This window comes from Agelaius phoeniceus, chromosome 3 (assembly GCF_051311805.1).
Source record: "Agelaius phoeniceus isolate bAgePho1 chromosome 3, bAgePho1.hap1, whole genome shotgun sequence".
Lineage (NCBI taxonomy): Eukaryota > Metazoa > Chordata > Aves > Passeriformes > Icteridae > Agelaius > Agelaius phoeniceus.
This window is the reverse complement of record NC_135267.1, coordinates 86,391,232-86,416,263: the sequence shown is the minus strand read 5'-3', so window position 1 is coordinate 86,416,263 and position 25,032 is coordinate 86,391,232. Positions and strand designations below refer to the sequence as shown.

Below are 25,032 nucleotides of genomic sequence, written 5' to 3'. Positions count from 1 at the left end.
ATCTCAAACTATCAAACTTTTTTTAGGGCTAACTATAATTCCACAAGAATTAGCTACTATCTACACAATATAAAGAATGTGGATACTTCAACGCAGAACAAATAAAGTCGAGCATCTCATCCATTTTAAAGACTGAAGACACACCATTCTTCTCTCCCCCAACTGCATTCCTTTCCTTGGTTCTCCTCTTCAGGTTCATTCCTTCAACCCTTCTTGCTGCTGCAATATTTAGTTCTATGCTGCTGCTCTACCTTTACCCTCCTGCCCTCTTTCCCCCCACACTATTCTACTTCTCTCTCAGCTCCTACCATTTGCCATTTTCCAAAGCCACCGTCTCCTACCCTGCTCCTCCACTGTCTTTTTCCAAAGCCACCATAATTAAAACTGCAACCTAACTCCAGCCTCTCACATCTCCTTTCTCACTGGTCTATTCCTCAGCCTTCTTCATCATACTCCAAGCTCCTCCCGCTCCAGCCAAGCAGTGAAGAGGGGCAAAATCAACCAGGAACATCTGCTCTCAGATCTGGACCTACTGCAGCCAGTAAGGCCACAAGAAGCCCTGCTCAGCCCATGCACCAAAAGCACGTCTGACCTCAAGAGTCACACATTTCAAGAGAAAGGAACACTACTCCACACTGACACTGCCTCTGGAGACTGTAGCTGCAAACACACATAAGGAATTCACCCCCACAAGCAGCAGGAGACATATCACCAGTATCACAGGAGCCACACTCCTCTTTCTCATCCACATGCTGAAATACAGAAGAAGATTTTGACAAAATGTTCTTGGAAAACATCTGCCTTAAAATAGAGTTCTAATTCATTGAATCTCATCATGCCAAGCACTACAAATCTGTAAGACATTAAATACAAGCTCTTACAAATAATGGGAAAAAAAAAGCAAGGACCAAGCAATTTTATTATGGAAACCACCATCTTTTCTGTCCATAGCATCTGGAGGCCACTAAAGCTGCAGGTATATCTGGATTTACCTTTCCTTTACAAAGGCAATCTTTACACCAATCGCAAAGATTCTTACCCTTCAACCCAAAGCTGGGACCTACCCCTGATCTAAAAATCAAGATCTCTTACACTCTTATATGGGTAATTTTCCCCAAGTTCTCGATTCCAATTTAATTTCCATTCAATTTTCATTGCTTGAGAGGTATTTGGATGGACATAAAATCCCTTTGACTTAAACTTTTCTTTTAATGCCAAGGAGCAATCCCTTCCCTTGAATATTCACTGCCAATGATACCTGACATTTAAAAAAACTTAGGCCCACTGTCATTCATCAGTCACACCAACACAATGTTTTCCACATTTTACCCCACTTTCATTCTGTTTAAAGGAATTGTTGGTGCCCTGCTTCATTAAGTTCCAGCACCATTACCAGGCAGTTTTTGCGTGTGTAAGTCAGTTTTTTGTCTTCAGAGGATATATGCCATTAAGCACTTGATCCTTTTCTTACCTAATTCATTTCTGCTCATTCCAATTGTCAAAAAGTAAATTAGAAGCAGAAAATCATGAGTCTGGCCAGGCATCAACCAGCATTATTTTTGTCATCAAACAAGTCACATACACAAGTTCTCTCATAAACATTGCCCAGAAAAGCTTTATTCTTATACAAAGAAAAATTAAAGTGATGTATGGGAATCCTAACAGTTAACATTTGGAGCATGTTTGAGGAGGATTAGACTTTCAAAATTCATGGCAGGAACCTGGGTCTCAGGGAAAATCTAGCCTATGACAGAAAACTCTCAAGGGGAAAGTCACCAATAAAATATGCAAGTAGAAAAGAATAATACTGCTAAACAAAGAAAACTGTGCGCATGATTAAGAAGTGTAATCCTTGTAAAGATTAGTGTATTCTCAAGTTAAAGCTGCATATGCAAAATGGCATGAAAGAGGAGGATGTTCTATAATTAGACTTGCATTCAGACACCTTTTAAGTCAGTCCACATTTTTTTGCAAGACTACCCTGTCAAATGAAAATATTATAAAAATTTCAACCACAGAGCTACTAACTTAAAGAGGCAAAGACTCAGCTGCCTTTACATAAAGCATATATATATATACACACACACATATATACGTAGATTGAGCTGTATCTTCACCAAAATTTAACAGGATATTGGGAAAAGAAATAACCTTTAAGATCACTACCACATCAGAAGCACATCTGTTATGTGAGAGGATACATGTAGGCTGGATGTGAGAGGAGTCTTTCCCACCACCCAAGGTGAAGTGCCAGGAATTCCTGAAAAGGGAGGAAGAAGTGAGCCATATGGGCAAGTTCCTCTCCACCTATGCAGTTTTAAAATCAAGTATTCATATCTTAGCACATCTTCTGGGACTTGGGGGGAATAAAAAACCCAAACCAATCAGTATTTTACTAATTAGCAACATTTAAGTAAGCTGAAAATCAACAATCTGTTTTCAGCAAGGCATTTAATTATGTAGCACACACAAACACTATTGCATATTCAGACCCTTAATTAGTTCACTTTACTCATCCACAGCAATTAAAAACTGCAAGTTCTTAGGCGTAAGTAACCTGAAGAAAAGTTTGAGGTCCCTCTGTTTAAGACTGCACTGGCACAGAAAACACAAAAGTAAGTAGATAAAAACTTCAGTTATGCAAGTATGTAATGAGAGCACAGATGAAGTCTAAGATATCAAACATATCAAACATATTTAGCTACCTGCTAGACTAGCATGGGCAAGGCACAGAGGCAGTCCAGCTCTTCCTTGCAGCTGGGTCTAATGGTGTTCACTTCTCACTGAAAGGCACTATTCACAGCCTGATCAGCTGTAGGCAATGTCTCAAGCACTCACAAAATTAAGCTCAGCTATGTGTTTTCTGAGGTGTGCCTTGACATCCTTGACAGTGCATTTCAAGGAATTACTTTAAACAAAAACATGATACAGTTATAACTAAAAAATTTCTGGAAAACATACAGTCCTGCCAACTGCTCCAACTCCCAGAGACACAGAAAGCTGATATCCTACAGCAGGCTCCTCCAGCAGTGCAAAAAACCGTAATTCTTTCTAGCAGGTCTCAGGTGACCAGATCTATACCTGACACACAAACATCATCTTTCCATCTCATGTATGTGCATTTCAACATGTGGCTATGTGCAAAGTTTCCTGTTCTATAACACATTTGATGTATTTTGGTTGCCGCAGGAGGGGAATCTACATGTACAGAAAGTCACATCTCAGCCCAGCTGGAAGGTCATATGTCACTGCTCTATCATATGTACCTCAATCTGAAGTTAAGCAGCGGCTTCTTTAAAAAGCTGTTTCTTTTACTTAAGCAAAATTGACAAAACAGAGAATGACATTGCCACGTGGCCCAAAATAAATGCATGTTAATAACATCTATCTGTTAATGATTTTAAAAATTATTTCTGCCAACAGCCCCTAAATCTACCCTTGAGATGAGCAACATATGTTTGAGAGTTCTCTGGTATACTACCAGATGGAGACTGACAAACAGAGGCAGAGGTGAACCTGGAAGACTAAGGTTTTTTTTATTATTACTTTAAGCAAACTGAAATCTCCAATTAGCTTGAGACAGCTTCTGGTGCAAGGAAATATAAATTTTGAATTGCTTGCGGGTTAGCAAATGCAAAGAAACATTTTTCACTGAAAAAAGGTCGCACCTTTTTCAGCATTATGGAGAACTTTCTGGAAGCTTGGTTTTATTAAAGCAAGGAAGGGAAGAAATTTAATGAATATCTAATCATCTTCAGAGTATCCAATGTTTGAAGTGAAATTTATTTTTTTGCATGCAAAAAGACAAGCAGGTACTTAAACTACACACCCACGAAGACATCTGCTGTCTCGGTTTTAAAAGACCATCTCAAACTGCGAAGCTGGATGATTAAACAAAAAGTGAGAGAGATGAAACCAGACAAGGTTTAACTTGGTCCCTTGAACCAAATGTTCCTGCCATGCACATAACTTCAAAAACTGTCTGAAGGAAAACTCTCACACAACTGCCTGCTTCCTCATCTGTAAGGTTTTCCACAGAGCCCTCTGGAAAGCAGCACAGTTTCTTTGGTTTGCTTTGCACAGGCAACACCAGAGCTTCACCGCCACAGCTCTGCTATCCATAGGAGGTTTCACAAACAAAATCAAACATCTTTTTTTTTATGTTTTTCCCTCTTTCTGGCACTATGGCATTCTGTCCCCAAACTCCCTCCCCCTCTGAGTTAGAACAGCGTGCAAATGGAACTCAGGGAAAGGGAAGAGGACCAAGACATTGAATTTAATCCTGCAGCGCAGCAGATGCCTCGGGTGTGCAGATGCTTGAACACCAGCCCTGAATGACCATGTTTGATAGCAAGGGGCTGAGAAGGGTACTAAATCACATTTAAGAAAAGATAAGCTGCAGAAGTTTTTCCAATGATCCAGGCACCCCAGGAGTAATGACACAAAATCCTGCTGAGGCAGAAGTCTATGTGTGATTCTCACCTGTGTCAGGATACAGCATGCCACAGACACAAAACACTTGTGGCAACACCTTGACAAACACAACAAGGTTCTGTTCCCTTTCTCAGCCCTTCTTCTCCCATTCACAGATAGATTTAGTTTGGGATCAGATGATTCATTTCACCACTTTTGGTTTTCCTGCTTGTGTAGCAGGGAATGGAATCTTGAATATTGCTGTTCCTGATACCATTACAATTGTGTAATCATGCAAGTTCAATTACACTCTTGGGAAAAGAAAGGCACCACACAAGAAGGAAGATAATAATTCCTGATTTAAGCAACAGCCAGGACTAACTTAGACACTAATGCTGGGTGGGGACTGTGCAGACAATTTCCTTGATCTCTGCCACACCAGAATAAGGTTAGCATCTATCTCATAACCCTAGGGAAATTGCTTTAAACAATCACAAAATCCTCATGGTTAAACTGCAAACCTCTGGCACTTCAGAGTTCCAAAGTAACACCCCACTTCCACCCAAAGCCTCATGCAGAGCCCCTACCTAAAGACACATCAGGAAAAGTAGTTCTGCCACCAGAGAGAAAATGGGGAGTGCTGAAAGAGGGTCTCAAATGCAGATTACAGCAGGGGAAAATGAGAAAGATCTGACCTCGATGTATCCTTGCAACTGATGGTACTCTGGAGCAGCAACCCAGTCTGATCTCTGCACTTCCACACCCCCACGTGAAGCTCACCTCATACAATCTCTGTGACTGGGTGAAATTATTGTGTGAAGTACAGCTGTGGTGCCAGTTATCTCCATGATTTAATCACAATGACTCCATCTCCAGCAGCCAGAGGCAGCCACAAGGTTACCATCAGAGGTCATCTGGTATTAGTGCTGGGTTAGTCTGCCACCAGAGAGACTTTCAGGTCTCTCACGTCACAGGCTGGAAACCAATGTTGTTTCCAAGGGTCCCCAGGCTGTACTTTACCTGATGATCTGGGAGAACAAAGGAGCAGGTGTCACCACTGCAACACATAACGTAGTAAAGAGAGGGTAATACAGAAAATAAAGTGAATTATAGGAGACAAGTGATTCAAGCAAAGGTGAATGACAACAGAAGTTGTTAGGTAAACAAGGAAAACCATTTCAAAATAGGAGAAAGGTAGATTTAGACAGCACAGGGAACTACAAAGCACTGAGGCCTCATGGACAACATCAATTAAGGCATACAAGCCACCTGGCCCTTTACCTGGCACAAGAAACCTTACAATTTAATGAGATCTTGGTAGTGCAGAAGTCCTCCAAAGGCCCGTGCATGGCTGTAATGGAAGACTACATAGCAGTACAGCCAAATTGTTAGGTCTTATGCCTCCCTCCAGGACTGACAAGAGTCCAGTGCACTCCTGGGGCACAGCATCTGGCTTAGTTTCCTCCAAAGAAACAGACACCAAAGCTGCTCAAACTAAATCAGTCTCAGCAAGCAGCACAATTCGGGGCTGCTTCAAAATTCACTACTGTGCCATAGCAAGATAGCAACACAGACACAGACTGGCATCAATCTAATTCAGGTATCAGACCCCTCAAAACTAGAGACAGTTTCTAAGCTGGAACAAAAGCATTCAAAGATTACAGATTTTGAGTGGAGATCTGAGCAACAGCCACATCTGTGTTGATGCAAGTCTGCAGCCAGCCTTGGTACAGTCCAGTGCATATAGGAGCAACTTTGGGTGGCTACTGTTCACATAACTCTTGCCTGAAACTAGTACCTCTGGAAGGTTTTTTAATTAAAAAGGATTTAGTGCTATTAAACAATAAAATATCAGAACCCCAGAGGAGGCATAATTGGAAGATGAATTGTGCAGCTCGACAGTTTCCAAATCCACATGGTGTTACTGGCAGCTGGCCTTCAATTATGCAAAGGTAACAAGAAAAAGCACAGAGCCAGTGACAGTGAGGCAAGGTGCCCATTGTCCCTTAAAGGAGCCCCTACTGCGCCCCTCAGAGCTTCTGCACTGATTGGCTTTGAGACAGCTACAGCCCCAGAGCCTGTCATAATCTCTCCAACTGCAATGTGGATAGCAAGGTGTGCAAAGTTTACCCGGTGCAACTTCAATGTTATCCTAACCTGAGTGAGCTTCACATACAGGAGGCAAAAGCTTCAACTCTGTCAGCCACAAGTATAGAAAATTTGCCTTCAACAAGCTCTGGCCGCGGGCCGAGATCTGCACTGGTAACTTTGCAGAACAAATTCATTTAACAATAACCTCCCTCCTGCTACTTCAGCATCTCCTCACAAAGACCTGCCCTCAGTGGGAGTTGCATAAGAACAAATAAAAGCCAAACAGAGCTAGAGTGAAATAGCTTTCACAGATTTGAGAAACTTCTGTAGTTTGCTCTTTCAAAAATGTATAAGCAGACCAAAAACAAAGCTTTGCTTTGGGTTTTTTTGGGGGGGAGAGGGAAGCAAGTCATGCCAAAGTTAAGCATGTGCTTGTTTTGATAACCTATACATTTCATATTTTGAAAGCATTTAAAAATAACACTTGAAAACCAAGAAATCTTCCCAAAGAGAAAATTTAACAATTTCCCTAGAGAGCCCTGAACAGAATACTTTGTTTGACCAAAATTAGATTCCCTTCCATATTACATTTGCCTCAATGATCCTGCTTCTTCCTGTCAAGAAGCAAGAAAGAGCTCCCTCACTACATGCACAAAGCTACTTTATACGGCTCTCAAGGGACATGGATGACTTTATGAACTTCTGCCATGTAGTTGCAGCCCAGCAGTGTCTGGGCTCTTCACTTGCTAGGAAACCAACCCCTGTGCTGTGAGACACATCAGACAGCTATTTCTCATTCCAGTGACAATGATTTAACCTGAAGGAGAGGCTACTCTAAACCTCAGCTACTTTGGCTTTAGTGGAATACTGATTACCCAGATAACCATAATATTCTTATTTCACAATTTTATTTTAAGAAAATAATATAATGACCAATATATTTGAAGTAGATGAATGCTAATATAGCTGCAATCACACTTATCAGGAAACTGATCTACATGAGAGAAGAAAAAATAAAACCAAAACTCAAAGGAATGAGGAGAAATCCCCACATCTCAGTTGGGTGAAATTTCCAATCTAGTTTGCTGCATAACTACAGGTGAAAAAATGACAGCAGTGCCACTGAAGAAAGAGAAAATAACCCAGCATTCGGAACACATCTCAAAAAGTGCACCTACAAATGAATACCCACTATTTCAGTGCAACCTATAATAATAAACTTCCTGTAAAAAGGCAGGTGTCTGTCACAAAAAAAGTCTGTAGCAGTACAGGCATACATGGTTTCAACCATAAAATCTTGGTCTAATGTTGTGATTTTTCTTCTATTCAATCATCATTAACATATTCCCAGCCCTCAGAGTCCATCCTTGCAGACAGCATGCCAATCAATAGTGACTTTTTCACGGATGCTGACACACCTGGCTAGGTAACATAACAAAAAGAAGGCTCAGCCTCAGCTTTTCCAAAGAGATCTGACAGGAGTGGGACAGTATTGATTGTCTCTGCTGTACTTTATAGGCTGCCTGCGCAAGCAGCATTTTCAAAAAGGGTTGAAGACAAACGTTGCAATCCCAAGGGAAGCGATCTTGTAAGGAAAAATCTTGCAAATGCACATATTCCTTAGCAGAAAAGACCTGTAAGCCCATCCTGCATGGATTTGTCTGGCAAAAGGCTGGTCTTGAGTCTCTGTATGCATACAAGTCTGAACAGGTACACAGCACTGGACACCAGATTAACTCTCAAGTTCCTCAATGAACAGATTCCCATCTCCCTGCAGTTGCTCTTGAGATAAATGCTCAGTCCAAAGAACTGGAGAAAGCACTTCTGCTGAAACATGCCCACAATGCAGACAGGGATTCAGAAGCTGCCACATTACAGGAACAAGCAGAATGTCACACCTCAGGGAGCAGCTCTGTGGTATCACGTAGGGACAAGAACTGCCATCATGTGCAGCTGGACTACTCACATACCTGCTGAGCACATAAAAAGTTCCTCATACCATTTTCAGCCTGCCACTCTGCTAGGCAACCTGCTGGGCCACATCTGCTGCTGAGATTTGCAGAAGGGCAGGCTCAAGACTGACAGCCACTAGGATAAGAGTGGCACACAACCAGCAAAAGCTATTAAAGCATAGTTTGCAAAACCTGGAATTCCCCAAGGAATGCTCCAGCTTTCTGAACATTTACTATGCAAATTCTTCTCCCTATCTTGTGTTCTGGCTAACAGAAATTTGTAACATCTGACAAAAATTGGTTACCAAAACTTATCTTATAAAAAAAAAATAACAGAAGCAGAGAATCACAAAGCAGTCAACACTGGATTGAGATTCTGGATATTGCTCAGGTTCATGTCTAGTCAGGCTACGACATCTTCTTCAAGGACAGAGACTCCACAACCTCTCTGGGTCACCTGTCCTAGGTATTTGACAAACCTCACCATAAAATAATTACATTTAAAGGAAATTTTCTGTATTTCAATATGTGAGCATTCACATTGATAAGATTTTCCCTAAGGCTTCTCTTCTCCAGGCTGAAAAACACCAGCTTTCTCAGTCTCACCTCGTAGGAGAGGCACTCCCATTCCTCAATAAACTTCACAGTCATTTGCTGGACCTGCTGAAGTAATTCCATGTCTCTCTCCCTCTCATACTGGGGAGCCCAGAACTGGACAAAGCACTCGAGATGTGTCACCCTCCAGAGTAGAGGGAGAGGATCATCCTTTTGAACTGCCACTAATGCTTTCCTAATACAACCCAGGAAGCCGCTGGTGTCCTTTGCCTCAAGGGCACACTGCTGCTCATGCTGAGCTTGGTGTCCACCAGTACCTCCAAGGCCTTTTCTGCAAAGTTGCTTTCCACCCAGTCAGCACTGATACACCCAACTACTCCTCCCCGGGGCAGAACCTCACAGGATTCCTGTCAGTCCATTTTTTCAGCCTTTTGTCTAATTCACACTTCATCAGTTTGTCAAGGAGGATGTTATGGGAGCCACAGTCCTACTAAAGTCAAGATAAACATCTCCATTGCTCTTCCCTTAGCCACCAGGCTAGTCCTCTTATCAGGTTCATCATGCATGATTTCACCTTCATAAAACCATGTTGACTACTCCTAATCACCTTCTTCTCCTCTAAGTGCTAGGAAACCATTCCCAGGATTATTTGTTCTGTTACTTGCCTGGGACTGACCTCTAATTCCCCAGATTTGACTCCTTGCACTTCTTGAAGGTAGTGCTGACAATTGCAGGAATCTCCTTCAATTGCCATGACCTTTCAAAGATACCCAAAAGTAACCTCACATCAGTATAATCAGCTCATTCACCACTTGTCAGTACATCCTACCAACTGCTGTGGACTTGGGTATACCACATGAAAGTCTTCCATATTCTGATCCTCATCCAGTTAGAGTAAGTCTTCATTGCTTCCAACTTTATCACTGATCACAGTGGCCTCAGATTGCTGAGAGTGAGTTTTACCAGTAAAGGCCATGATGAAGGCAGTGAATACTTCAGTCATTTCCCAATCCTTTGCCAGTAAATACTTCAGTCATTTCCCCATCCTTTGCCAAAGATTCTCCTCTTGCACTCAGCAGTGGATCCATATTTTTTTCTCGTATCTGTTTAGATGCCCTTTTTGTTGCTCTTCATTTCACTTGACAAGATTCTGGGTGGGCTATGGCTGTCCCAATGCTATCCTTTAATGACCAGTGTATGCTTCCTGGATCACCTTTTCCTGCTTCCAGCTCTTCTACATGTTTATACTGAAGTGGTTAACTCACGAAGAGACTCAGATTCAATGCTTCCTCATTTCAGTACCCCATGATAAGCAACATTTGGTTTCAAGTGACTCAGTTCAATTCCCAGGGGATTTCTGGGGGTATACCCCAGGCAAGCTTTCTACAAACTTGAAAACCTGACTCCTAGTCAAGGGAGCAGCAGTCTTAAATACTTGAGTATACTTGGCTGAAGCACTTCATACTTGATGACCTTCCCTGCATATGTTTTGAAGGTACTTCCCAAACAACATCTCACCTTTTCCTCCTCTCCATTTCCAGGAGATGAGATGGAAGTCCTGCACTGCTAGAACCTACTTCAAGTTCCAAGTAGGGGGCTAAGCAAGAACAAGTAATAAACATCCTTTAGTGACCACTCTAAATCAGAGGTTGTTCAATTTTATATTGCTCTAGGTCTTCTATTACTAAGACATTACCTCTTCATCACAGCAGCTCACTAGCATTCAATTTGTACATGACTCCACAAGATGTCATGGAATCTTGTCAGGTGATGGTAATTCAGGCTCCTAAATTGCATACCTGGCACAGATACAAACTTCTTGTTTTATATTGGACATTGAAAGGCCTCCTTGTTCCATTTTTATTCCTTGCTGATAAAACAGAGGTTGAGGTATATGCACAATTTGCTCAACAAAGGAACAAATCCAAGGGTTTAATGATTTTCTGAAGTGTTTTGCAATTCTCCCAAGCAAGGAGTTTACAAAATGCTGCTCTTCTCACTGAAACAAACACCGTTTTCAGGATAATTAATTTTAAAAAAAACTTACTTCCAAAAGTATGAAAGATATTGCACATTCAAGTAATTTATTAATCTGCAGTATTGCATTTCCAGCAGTGGTTTCAAGAGCAGTTGAAAGTCCAGGGTCTTAAAGACTGAAAATAAACATGTCTAGAGGAAAGAAGTTAAAGTCTGCAAAGGGTTTTAAGTATCCAGACAAAAAAGCATTATTGGAAAAAATTCTGCCCTATCCAGCGATTTTACGTTAATTATGAGGTAAATATTAATTTCATACACTTGAAAAAGCTTGCTTATCCATTCCAAAAGCATAACATCTTTAATAACCTGAGGAGGATTAGCAAACAGCATTTTAACTTCTGAAGTCACTTAGGAAAGCAGGCAAGGCTGGAGATGTAACCAAGGGTGGTCTCTGCAAGGAGAGGCTGAAGTTGCCCCATGCTGGACACAACTGGTTCCAAAGATCCATTGCAGGGCCCAGCTGAGCCCCTCAGCCAAGACCACAGAATCAACGAGGTTGGAAAAGACCTTTGAGATCACTGAGTCCAACCTATGAACTAACACCACCTTATCAGCTAGGCCATGGCACCTCAGGGAAACAACCATATGCAAGAAAGAACCAAACACTGCCTGGCAGTGAGGAGTGAGGAAAGAACTGTGAGAAAGAAGTGCTGTGTAGAGCACTAAGCTCAGAGAAGATGGAGGTGAGGAGATGCTGCAGGCACCAGGGCAGAGACTTCTTCCACAGCCTCTGGGCTTCCTTGGTGGACGAGGTAAACTGACTGGTGGGCTGCCAAACACACCCTTGGCTGCTTTCCCTCCTCAGGATGGGGGAGAAAAACTAAGATGCAATATCTAGCTGGTCAAGATAAATAAGTAACCAGGAGAAGTAATGGGAAAAACTGGGACTGGATGTTACCACAGAGGGGAACAACTACAGGGAATCCTTTGTGGTTTGAGTGAAGCGCCCAGGGGTGTAGTAGTGTTGTATGCATAAATTTTTAACCTTTGTCAGTGCTGTGGTGACATTTTGATTTAAGTGTGGGAATTTACACACACACACCACCAACCCTTCAAGATAATGTCAGTTTAATAAGTAAAGCAAAAGCTGCACATGCAAGTAAATCAAAATAAGGCATTTATTTATTGCCTCCCATTTGCAGGCAGACATTCAGTCACTTCTTGGAAAGCAGGGCCTCAGCATGGATAACCATTATGTGGGAAGACACCATCATGAATGCCTCTAATCACTTCTCCCTCTTTTTCCCCCTTTCCCTGAGCTTTACTGCCAACCACATCATAGAGCAGGAATATCCCTTTAGTCAGATCAGATCAGCTGTCCCAGTTATGTCACCTCCCAACCTCAAGCAGACCCCCAGGCTCGCTGGCCTCGGGCAAGGCTTGAAGTGAGTGCTTTGATGCTGAGCAAGGGCTATTGTGAAGAAAATCATCTCCAACCCAGCCAGACCCAAGATCATCTCCAGCCCTTATTTCATGCTATTTGTATTATGCCCAGGTCCCACATTACACAATATGTTTAAGTAATCTCTGACTATTCCATCCCTTCTCTTCATCATTCCTGATATCCCTCCATACCAACACAACATGTCCTCCATACTTACACCATATACTTTGCACCCATCAATCAGAACTATATATCCTCATTAACTAATATCCTCTGTCCTTTAACAGAGGCCAAAGCCAATTCTCCACACCACCGGAGCTGGCTAATAAACTGTTTCCTTTAGACTTCAAAGCATAGAAAGGTCTTCACAAAGTACAGGCTGTACAAGTCACTGGTTTGAAAGACAGAATGCTAGACTAAATGATCTAATACACCTTGCTTTCAAGTGTACATGTACATAAGGCTGTAAAATCTAAAGGTGCCATTCAGTCCTTCATAGAAGAAGTCTGTGAGATGAAGGCATTTTCAGTGGTTGCAAAGAGTTCTGGGAAATAAGTTTATCTCAGGAAGCAGCACAAAACACTTTCACTTTAGACTTTTCCATCTCTATTTTCTACAGGATGATGTACCAGTCACCTTTGTTACTTTTATCTCAGTTTTCCAACTAAGCCATTATCATTGTTTGACAGCTCTGTGTGCTTGCTGAAGGCTAAGTTACTAACAGTCACCACTATCCAAGCAGCAAAACCAGATGAGACCAAAAAATATCCAAACTAAACACAACCTTTAAGAATTCTGTTCTCTAATTTTCATCTTCTCCTGCTAAACAGAGATCAAGAATGTATCATACTAATATCAGTCCCTACTTTCATGTTACAGAGAACTGACTGCACTCACAGACACTTAAGCCAATCTTGTCCTTGCTAAGACTGGGCAAGGAAAATAGGATTGGTTTAAAGCTGTGCCTATAAGGAAAGGCTCTTACCTGCATTAGCCCAGGGAAGATACCAGGGGCAGCTGACATTCACATAGGTGCCAGGCAGTCCATCTGGCCAGCAGGCATAATCATCAAATGTTCTGTTGCAGAACTTGCCTTCTGCAGAGGGAGAGAAGGGAGGCTCACTGCCACTGCCTTGTACTAATACAGCAAGAAGGAAAAGATTGAAGAGCAGAATATAATGGGAAATACAGACATGTGCATTTAAGCTCTGATGTGGAATTATACAACATTTATTTGTCCAAAAGAGTGAGCTTACCTTCACACAGGAAACCATTGTTTCAGGGAGGAACTAAGGAACAGATTAGCATCTTACACTGACTCAACAGACAAGGAAGTAATGGATTAGTGTTAATTTATCTATCTTTTTTCACACCCTTACTTGTCACAGTTTCATTTACAATCATTTTTGTTATGAACACTAAAGATAATAATTCCTCAGAATGGTTCAAATTCATGCAGTTGGAAAGTCTACCCTAATATATAGGTCCACCAATGAAATACCCACACACAACCATAACTTTGCATTACAGCTTAATCAACATGAGAATACTTCTACTTCAGATTCATTAAACTGTCATTCTTAGAGGGCAGCACTCAACTGCTCAACAGAATAATGCAGCAGAGGGAGATGAATGTGTCCCTGCCATTGTCATCAGCTACTGCTCTCACTCTGACATAATAATGTAGTTGAGACAAGGAATATTAACAGTTTAGAAATAATTCCTCACAGGTGCACCTTCAGACACATCTCCAGTGTGTCACAAAAGCACTGAAGCAGAGGAGAGGCTGCATGGTGTCCAACTGTGAGCATTATTGACACGTCACCACTTGTCCTCTAAACACCACAATGCTGGCACATCACAGATGCTCTCAGCATATTACAGCAGCTCAAACACTAAGACAAGCTACAGTCTCCTTAAGTCACTTGCTGCTTTTTCCAAAGCCATTTCAGCATTTTACAAGGCTCAGAATAGCTTATACCAACTTTACAACCCACAAACTCCTAGTTCAATGTGAACAGCATGGTCCCAGATTTCCTAACACCTTGACACCTAAAGAAGTTCCAGGTCTATTACATTACTGGCTTCTTGATATGGTAGAGCTACCACTTGCCACTTCATAACACTCTGGACCTAAGGACAAACATCTTTACAAAGAAATTGCTCCATAAAATGCTTCCCCCAGCAGAGGGAAGAGCCCCACAGAGAGCAGGCAGGAGCAAATGGGATAAAGAAGCAATGAACCAGAAAGAAGTATTTTCAAGTTCATAATCGGTCCCTTGCTACTGTTATCGTGCATTTTAAAAATTAATACATCCTATCCCTACCAAATTAGCTTACCTGCCACAATGGGGGGTGTCTCATACAAGTTTTTCTGGCACTGGAGCTGATACTCCTTCCATTTCTGCACAACCTCAGAGAGGGACCCATCTGAACTCTGAAAGAGAAATCACAAGTCTCAGACATTGCAGGGATTTAAACTATAGGGTTCTTCATGCAAAATGAGTGAGTGTGAAAATGACTACAAAAAGCCAGCTTATTACAAAGGGCAGAAGATGATGCTATGTATTTGCCTAATTTCAACCAAAAAAAAAATCATCCCCTTCTATTTGCACCACAAGGAAATAAAAACTCAACAAACTATACCATGTCCTCAGTGAAACCCACATTGAGATAGCCCTGCTCTCTTGAACATGCCCCAGTTGTGTGATTTATCTCATGAAAAGACAAGGACAGCAGTAAGTCCTTTATTAGTAGAGGGTTTTTTTCCAACAGCAGTATTTCTGCCTTCCCATAAATGAAAACAAGGTAATTCACTGTATTCAGCAGACGTTCCTCAAGCATTCTTCCAAAATGTGGATGAAAGCTTTACCAGACTTTTTTTTTCCTCTTTGATGAACAGCTTTTCCCTGCATCCTGCAAATGCAGAAAGATGTGGAGCCTCCTTTTTGCAGATTTTGACAGGCTGCAGGTTCCACCATAGCTACCCCAGGTAGCGACAGGGCGGGGGAAAAATATATACAAACTTGGTCTGAGGACAAAGGAAATCAGCTGTTATTAGAGTGAGCAGCTAACTCAGACCTGGCTGCTCACTCAGCCCTAGCAGATGTCCTACCTGGCTCACAGAGATCCAGCTTTACTCACTGCATTTGAGTAGAGACATTACTCCTTCTCCCTCCTCTTTGTGTTTGTATAAACCAAGTTCAAATATCCGGATTAAGAGGCTCTAAGTGATTAACAATGCAAGTAACTCATCCTTCTTTTTCCAGAGAAAGCCCCATGGATGTCTCAGACATACAATCAAAAGCATGAACCTAATGGTACAACACATTAATGCTGCCGAGTGGAAGGAAGTTCATTTAATCCCAGATGCCAATCAGTTTATTTAGTGAAGCATGAGGGTAAATAATCCTTGCAGTTTTACCCTCCCAGCTTCAATTGCTAAATTTTATTTTCCACTTGTGCTTCTAAACCTTTTCCAGATGGTTAGAATAAAACCGAGTATGGGAAGAATAATTTTAAAATGAAGAAGCAATTTTAAAACTCAACTGCATTTCAGGAAAGTCAGGCTGAATTCTGTCCACTACAACCAATATGACTAAAATTTAGACACCAGGGCAATCATCTTGGTATGAAAGAACAGCAAAGACCTCTCAAGTCATCTTCTTTTAAATCCTTCCAATTAAAAACCCATTGGAAAAGAAACAAAACAAGCGCCATATGCATAATGCTTCTGTCTGGATTAACCCAGCACATTCAATTACAAATATGGTCTTGCACATATAATGAAAAATACAGCATTTAGTAAATGCCTGTATTGTGTTTCAAGAGTAAGTACCTATAACTTGTAGCTAGGGCCTTGTGGCCATAATTTTAGAAGAATTTAGTCAGCTCCCCCTGAAGTCAAAACAAGCACAAGCCTGTGGATCTTGGAAACTCTGACCCTGCTTGCCTGATTTAAATCACCTTATCTATGCCAATAAATGCTGCAAAGTCTGTCTATTGTAAAACAAATGGATTCTACTGAATGGAAAAACAAACCTGTAGCATAGTGATCTATGCTCAACATACCTGAAGGGGAAAGAAAACATCACCTAAATTAGATCTACAGGTGTGTGCAGGGAAACAGATAATCAGTAACCAAACCACCATTTACATATCCATGTAGGCTGAGTAACAACAGATGACCTGAATAGAGGGAGACAATCAGTTTTCATATTTAAGTTTCTCTCAGGCATCTTTACAAAGTGACTTTTAGGTTATAAATCTTTTAGAACCAGACAATCATTTAAAGGTCTTCATTGTACAAGGCTGGTTAATTGAAATTACACAAGACTGTTTCACTATCCTCTCATCACCAGGTTAACACTCTAATAAAGGAATTAAAAGGAATATTTTCAGAATGAATACTTAAATTAAAATTCAGTATATTTTAGGAAGTTACTAAACATCACACATCTTCCCAAAAAGTAGCTATTGATCAAGCATGTTGATGACTACATCAAGTTAATCCAAACTTAGCTTTTAAAATCATTACATGATTCAGATGCATACAGAGTTTCATTTAGAAACAAGACTCTACTTTTAAAATATCTTGACAAAAATCCTAAAAACTGCTTCCACTAAGAAATCTAGTTCTTTTGGAGTCAGAGAGCTTTAAAGGAATTTTTCAAAATCAAGCTTTCATCTATTGCCTTCATGAATGCAGGAACAACTAGCTTTAACTACAGCTTAAAACCAAGCCTCTATTCCGTAATTTAATGAAAAAGCAAAAGCATTCTACTTATACTGGTCTTTCATAATGTGAGAAGACAGCTCTAAGAAGGAGACTAGAGAACTATAAAAGTGAAATATTTAGACATGATTTTCTGTGGAGATCGCTTATTTGGTAGACAGTTTTCTATTATCTATAGTTTGTTGCAATAAGACAATCAAATATAAATTCTAAGACTACATAATTTGTTCTCTCTGTGTAACAGTTCACTGTGATTCAGCTAAATACTGTGGTTTGTTATCAGACAAATTGACTTCAACTTGATTTTAATACAATGCTACTTTCTATTTCTCTGAGCTTATGGCCCACAAGAAGAATCACAAGTGCCACAGATTTGCCATGTGCATAGCTATGGAAATATGAGATACTGTATTTTCTTGAGAAGTTATTTAAAGCCTTCTGCAACAAAGCACTAAATGAAAGTATACAAGGCCAAGGTTCATGGGTCAGTACCTAAAATTTGGAGCAAATGGAAAATGCATAGCTCTGTTAAACTTAGAACTGTTTTCATTGCTGAAAACATGTAGTTGGGGGTTTACTCAGGGTTATTTTCTCCTGTTATATTTAACCATGGGTGGAAAAACAGCAGTAGTTTTGCTGTGGTGAAAATATATCACAGAAGGGTAGCAGAGGAGAAGATGGAAACACAGCTGACTGGTTAAGGTGGAGAAGCTAAAAGGCATGAATGGATGAAAGACATTAAGGAGGTGAGTGATGGTACAGCCTAAGGAGCATGAAACAAAGGGAGAAAAATAAGGGCAGTCAAGAGGACAGAGACTGGGAGCCCCTCAGTGTATGTATACAATTAGTGCAATTAATCTCTAGTGAGCACATGCCAAATTAGCACATTTAACAGTCTGAAGTCAGAATTCTTTACCAATCCTTATCATAGGAAAGCCCCTTTCTATAGCCATCATCTGTCTTCACAGGTCCTACTGTTCAAGTACCCATTTTAATCACTTTTCAACATCTTTGAAACTATTCCTGCTGAAACAAAAAGCAGCATCTGCATAGATCCAAGGTGATGAATGCCACAAAAGCAATATTCTAATACAGTGAAATCTGAGCACAGACGGTAAAAAGCCTCCAGACAAAATGTACCATGAACTGGAATTAAAGTGGAAAGGAGAGTTCTCAGAGCTTCAGAGGCAACTGGTGACTCCTGGGATTATTTTCTCTCTTCTCCCACCTTTACCACATATAAGGTCTCGCATGCAATAGAATGAGAAACTCCTCCTTACATTTATATTTCTTTTGTCTTTGTCTGTTTTTAAATAGGACCACTTATGCTACAACTTTTTCATGTTTTTAATATTTCTGGGTAACAAGCAAGACTTTACCATGCTGCTAAAGGCTCACATGTAACATTACAACCACTGGAACCTCCAAATTGCTAATCTTAATCTTCAAAAGCACACAATAAGGAACCTGGCATTGAACAACAATTTGGTACAGCCTTGAGATTCTTCCCTTGGATAGTAATGCTGGGATATCTACCTCATAAGAAGAGGATTCAGATTATATTTACTGCCTGTTAGCTCAGAACGACACTGGTGAGTTACTTTTAAACTTCACGGCCCTTTTTTGAAAAGCCCAAAGGAAGACATTATTTCAAGGCTATTCTGCTCAGGATCAGCACAGCAACAAAGTCCAAGATAGGTGAAGACTACACATTACAAGCCTTATGCTTGTTCTGACTTGTAACATTTTTTCTGGTATAATATACCTGTTAACAAATCATCCCTTAGGTAACATAAGCCATAGGTTTGTATCAATACACCAGAGCAGAGTGGGACACTCCCCTCCCTTGTGTGGCTGGTGATGCTGTGCCTGATGCTCCCAGGACATGCTTGGCCCTCCTGGCTGCCAGGGCACTGCTGACTCCTCTTCAGCTTGCTATCAACCAGGAGCCCCAGGTTCCTTTCTGTGCCACTGCTTTCCAGCATCTCATTCCCCAGTCTGTCCCTACATCCAGGGTTTCCCCATTCCAGGTGCAGAATCTGGCACTTTCCCTTGTTGAACTACACATGGTTGGTGATTGCCCAGCCCTCTGGTTTGTCAAGGTCTCTCTGCAGGGCCTCTCTGACTTCAAGTGAGTCAACAGCTCCTCCCAGTTTTGTACTGTCTGCAAACTTGCTTAGTATCCCTGCCAGTCCTGAGTCTAAGTTGTTTTTGAAGTTGTTGAAGAGCCTAAGATAGAACCCTGCAGAACCCACTGGTGCCAGGTCCCCAGTTGGATGCCAGCCCATTCCCTGTAACCCTTTGTGCCTGACCCATGAACCAGTTGCTCACCCATTGCATGATGTATTTATCCAGTTGTGTGCTGGACATTTAATCCAGAAGGATTTGTGAGAGATAGGATCAAAAACTTTACTGAAATGTACCATACTGAACTTGGTATTAACAGAGTCCTTTGACTCACTGTTCACCCCATGATAAAACAATCCTGTTGAGGATCAGACCTTCAAGTACAATGCTTCTTGAGGACTCAAAGACATTCTGGAAGTGTGTTAGTGTGGGAGAAGGCTTTATTGCTCAACCCTCACTCTCCCAAAGAGATGATATTCAACTCAATTTTGTAACTACTTATTTCAACTTCTGCATAATAAGTTAAACTAAATCCATTATGTGCAACATCTCACAGTCCAGTTACTCTCCTTTAAGAACTGAAGCTATGCCAAAGGAGGAAAAGGTACATCAAAAAATGATGTCTCTACTAAAGATAATTCAAAAGAAGTATCATTAAAGGTACCCTTTCAAAGAGATGATAAATTAGATCATACTTCAGGACTGACATTCCCTAGATTTCTGTATTTATCACATTCTCTTCCCACATCACGTTGCCCAGTATCAAGCTTAATGTAGTCATTTGACATTATGCAACACTAAGTGACCCTCTGAGATAAAGTCATTACTCTCAGTCCCTTCTGTAGAGCTGCTTGACTGATCAGATGATATAATATTAATTATGCTTCCCAACTCATATGTTACAAAATATTTCATCAGTGGCTGGATCACTCTGTACAAATTCCTCACCCCTCAGAAAAAACAAACAGGATCAAAACAACTTATCTTTCAGAGGGAAGCCAGCTTCTAGGAGCTTTTCCTGTAAATGCTTCTGTTCCTTAGTTACTAATGAACCAATTATTTAAGAAGCTCAGGACCGTCAGAAAAAGAAATCTTTCAGCATCCTCCTTGCTACTAAAAAGCAAAAAATGAGTTCCCTCAAAAGGAGCTACTGAATCCAGGGACAAAATCCCTGGTGACACCTGCCAGCTGTTCTTGCCCTTAGGCTGCAGCAGCTTAGTACTTTTAAGTCCTTGAAGAAAAACAAAGTCTCAGGACTTCGATAAACACCAATCTTGAGAACAGTGTTTCACCCTCTGTCCATGCATGGAAAGCCTTCTGTTCTGTCACTGACTTCTAGTTCCATGACATCAAGCTTTTGAACTCACAGCTGTAAGAGGAAGCACTCATTAAACACATATGATCAACACACAGAGAAGACATTCCTCTGTCTGCCTCTTCAGATCTGCTTAGCCAGATTTCTTTCTCTTATGGTGGTGTTTGTTGCTGTTGCTCTTTTTGCTTGTTCTAAACCAGAGGCTGAATCTCAGCATTTCTCTCTCTCTCAGCTGAAAAAGACCACTGCACCACACAGTCCCCCATCCTGGCCTTCCTGCCTTTTTCTTTTCTCTTTTATACACCTGACCAGCTAAGGAAGGAAGGAAGGTTTGCCTGAGCTCAATCCTACAGCAGCCCATAACAGCATCTCTAAGGGCACTTATCACCACCATCCCATCCCCATCTCCCACCCCCTCCATTCTTAAGATCTGTTCTTACTAAATTAAGGAAAAAACAATAAGCACAGGCATCTCCTAAAGGTCTAGAAATGCAGAATGCTTCTGCACAGAATCACAGATAAGCCATTTTAAAGAACAAAACCAAAACTGATTTGAGGCAAACTCCTATTTCTTGGTACTTCTGCACAGGGAGCTCCCAGTTGTTCCACCAATTATTCCAAATACATGAACTGTCTGAGCAGGCAGGAGAGTTCAGCCCTAACCACAAGGGTTTCCATTCCAGGACCAAACACTCCAGGTCCATCCTGGGATCTTTCATTCGTGCTTTGAAAATAACCAGTTTTCCCAACACTGAAAATTTTGTTTTGACAAGGTGCATCTCAATGAGAAAAATATCTCTTGGCCCTGTAATTTTCTGGATCAAGAGAAAGTATTTGGCATTCAGAGACATAGATGTCAAAGCAAACTTTTAAAGACCTAAATCAAGTTGCACAGTATACAGTTTCAAAATAAAGGGAATAAAGTAAAGCCTAATATTTCAGCATGCTACAAAATTTAGCATCACCTTCTAGAGAAATAAAGAAATAAAATCAAACTCCCGTAGGTCAAGTAGGATAGTCTGAAAATGTGGTGCCAACCTGTGTTTATAGGGTTCAAGTTTCTATTGTCTGTGTCTTCAGTGATGGACAGACCTGGGACAAGAACAGTTACCTGAAGAGCTCTTTTGTTCCATGAAGAACTTCCCAAAGCTGGAAAGATTTTTGTCTTGGGTGAGCACCCATGAATCCATATGCTCACTGTTGAGGGAGGTACACATTCAGATTGACAGCAGCTGTTACCAGAAAATGTTATTTTCATTACAATGTCTTTCATCTGTCCTGGTAAGTGCTCCTGTCAAGGATGTATTACATGAGCCACTCAAAAATGCCAGAAGAAAATTACTGAGAAACTATGCAGAGGGACAGAAGAAAAATGCAAAATTCAAAAGCAACTATAACTCACAAACTCTTGGAGAGAAGCGAGCAATCCAACAATTTCAGTGGGAGACAGTGTACAGCACTCATAAGAATTACATTATACAAGGAAATTTTACTGTGCATCGCAAATCTAGAAGTGCTCTTTAGCAGAGGACTTTTATTGATGCAGTCATACAACAGGGCAAGCAAAACATAATAGTTTAGCAGGTATTTTTAGAAAGATACACAAGATTATAGCTCTACAAACACCAAGGAATGAACAAAGGCAGAGTTGAAGACCACTACAGGAGGAGCAGAAGCTATAAAGCTGAAAATGAGAGCAGAACTTCATATATACTCTCACAGATTTAGAAACAAAATTCAGCCTAGGCTACTGGAAGAGCAACTCAGCATTTCATTCATTAGTAACACAGAATCATAGAATGATTTGGGTTGAAAGACATTTAAAGATCATCTAGTTTTAATATCCCTGCTGTGGTCAGGGACATCTTTCACATAGATCAGGTTGCTCAGAGCTCAATCTAACTTGGCCTTGAACACTTCCAGGGATGGGACACCCACAACTTCTTTGAGCAACCTGTTCCAGTGGTTCACCGTACTAACTCTCATACAAAGTAATTTCTTCTTTCTATCTACAATCATTCTACCCTGCTTTGGTTTAAAACCTTGTCCTATGACACCACAAGCCCTGGTAAAAAGTCTTTCTCCACCTTTCTTATAAGCCCCATTTAAGTACTGAAAGTCCAGCATAAGGTCTCCTCAGAACCTTCTCTCCTCTGGGCTGAACTATCTGAGTGCTCTCAGCCTTTCCTTGCAGAAGTCTCAGATCCCTTCCACAGCCCCCTTCCAGTCTAACAGGTCCATTTCTTTCATTTTTTGGGGACCTCAGAGCTAGATGCAGCACTCCAGGTGGGATCTCACAAGAACAGCAGGGAGAAAACCCCTTCCCTCACCCTGCTGGCCATGCTGCTTTGGAAGCAGCCCAGGATACAATCGGGTTTCTGGGCTCTGAGTGCACACTGCCAGCTCATGTCCAGCCTCCTATCCACTAGCACCTTCAAGTCCCTATCTGCAAGGCTGCTCTTAATCCATTTTTACCAAGCCTGTATGGATACTGATGATTTTCTTGATCAGGTGGAAGACCTCACACCTGGCCTTGTTGAACATGGGCCCAGTTCTCAAGCCTGTCAAGGTCCCTCTGGATGGCCCCCCTTCCCTCCAGTGCATCAACAGTTCCACTCAGCTTAGTACCACCTGCAAACCTGCCAAGGGTGCACTCAATCCCACTACATCCACTAATAAAGATATTTAAATTACTGGTCCCAATACAGATCCCTGAAGGACATCACAATCATGTACTATCAAATGGAATAGAGAAAAAATGAGGGATATATACAGCTGGAAAAAGCTGAAGAGGTTTAGGATGGAATTCAGATGCCTGATCATAGGTACCTATAGTTCCCTTGAACATTGATGTATCCCTCATGTTGTCTCCTGCCACACCTACAGAGAGGTACAGGATTCCCCTATATCCAACATCATATCAATTAGTCCCACACAGGGTCTTGAATACTGTAAAAATTTTGAGCAGCTCTAGATGCCTACATTTGGGCAACTGACTCATCTCTCAGCTGCTCAAGCAAAAAATAAGTAAAGAACATCTGTCAAAGCTGGACTTCTGACTCCTCTTGCTGAGGTTTACAATGCAATTAGTTAAGCTGGTTCTTTAGTTGGACATACTGAACCAAGTGCATTTAAAAGGCTCTTTATTTTATGCTTATAACTGATTGGTTTCTCTGTACCAGCCAGCAACTGGACAGTCCCAGTGCTGGCTGAGCAGAGACAGACTGAGCTGGCAGTTCCACAGAGCCATGGAATTGCAACATTTGAGTTTCCAAGCTAAAAAGAGTTACTACAGAAAAACATACAAACATCACTTCATTGTAAATAATCTGTATTTTCACCAGGATGGAAAAACTCTAAATCTTTCCACTTTCCATACCAAAATATCCCAACAGAGTTAAGCTCCCCCAACTTTTCAAGTGACTATTTAACAGTCACCCTTCTCAAAGAGCTTTGGTACAAAGTGTAGCTAGTTTTTCCAAGATCACAAATCCTGTAACACTCTAAGCCTGGCCACCAATTTGTCATCTCATCACTGCAATCAGTTCAACAACAAGAAAAAAACCCCAGCCAAATAAATCAGACACACTAATCTTCACAACCCTTCTTCTCACTGAAAGCATTCCCATCTACACTTTTTTATTTATAAACAGAGTTCTCCAGTTAAAAAAATTACTCAATAGAAAAACAATCACCACAAAGCTATTTAAAAAACAACACCACACACAAACCCAAAAACTTCAGTTTACAATTTCATGGGTTCTGCATCTACTATCGTTTAGAGATTGCCAGAGTAGAATGCAATCAAATCTGTATTGCTTTTACCAGTCCTAGTTGAGGGCAGCAGTTTATTTTGGTTTTAACAAATGCAAATTAACTCCCTCAGCAGCTCATTGTCACAGTGGCTGAAGGTTCACTGTCCAAATTATCTGCTGTATGGCTTGTCCCTGCCAAGGCAGTTATATGCAGCACCTTTACAAATGGCCAGCGCTTTCATCCACAGTTAGGACACATTTGAGAGCAGAGCATACAGGAGACGTTCCGCCAGCAAAGCTCATTCTCCAGACGTCATCTGTTTGCTTTCCAAATCCTAAAAAAGTAAAAGTACTTGACAAATTCATCCAGAAAAGATTTACTTCTCTTTCCTGCAATCCCTCTAAGCCAGGGAGCTGACTACAGAAGTACAGACAGGTCAAGTTGAATCACAGACTTTCCTTACTCTAGGACTGCAAAGCAACTTTTGAACCACCCTATTGCTACAGGAGTCAGCTCAGGTTATTCAGATCAGATACCTCCAATCTGCTGAATTAACCATGCATACCAAATACTCAAATACTAATATGCAGTCCCTCTTGTGCAGTCAGTGCCAGGATCTCTGGCTACAGCTGAATCAGTAGCAAAGGATCCATGCATTACCTCTGCA

General features: G+C 41.1%; 1 protein-coding gene across 1 annotated transcript in view; it reads right to left on the bottom strand.

The window, feature by feature from the left end:
- Positions 1-25,032, bottom strand: part of GLP1R (glucagon like peptide 1 receptor) — an 81,414-nt gene that overhangs the window by 39,292 nt on the left and 17,090 nt on the right. The window contains exons 2-3 of the mRNA XM_054629618.2: positions 14,773-14,869; positions 13,418-13,528 (exon numbers count right to left, since the gene is read on the bottom strand). Coding sequence (XP_054485593.2) covers positions 13,418-13,528; positions 14,773-14,869 — 208 coding nt within the window. The remainder of the gene's footprint in view (positions 1-13,417; positions 13,529-14,772; positions 14,870-25,032) is intronic.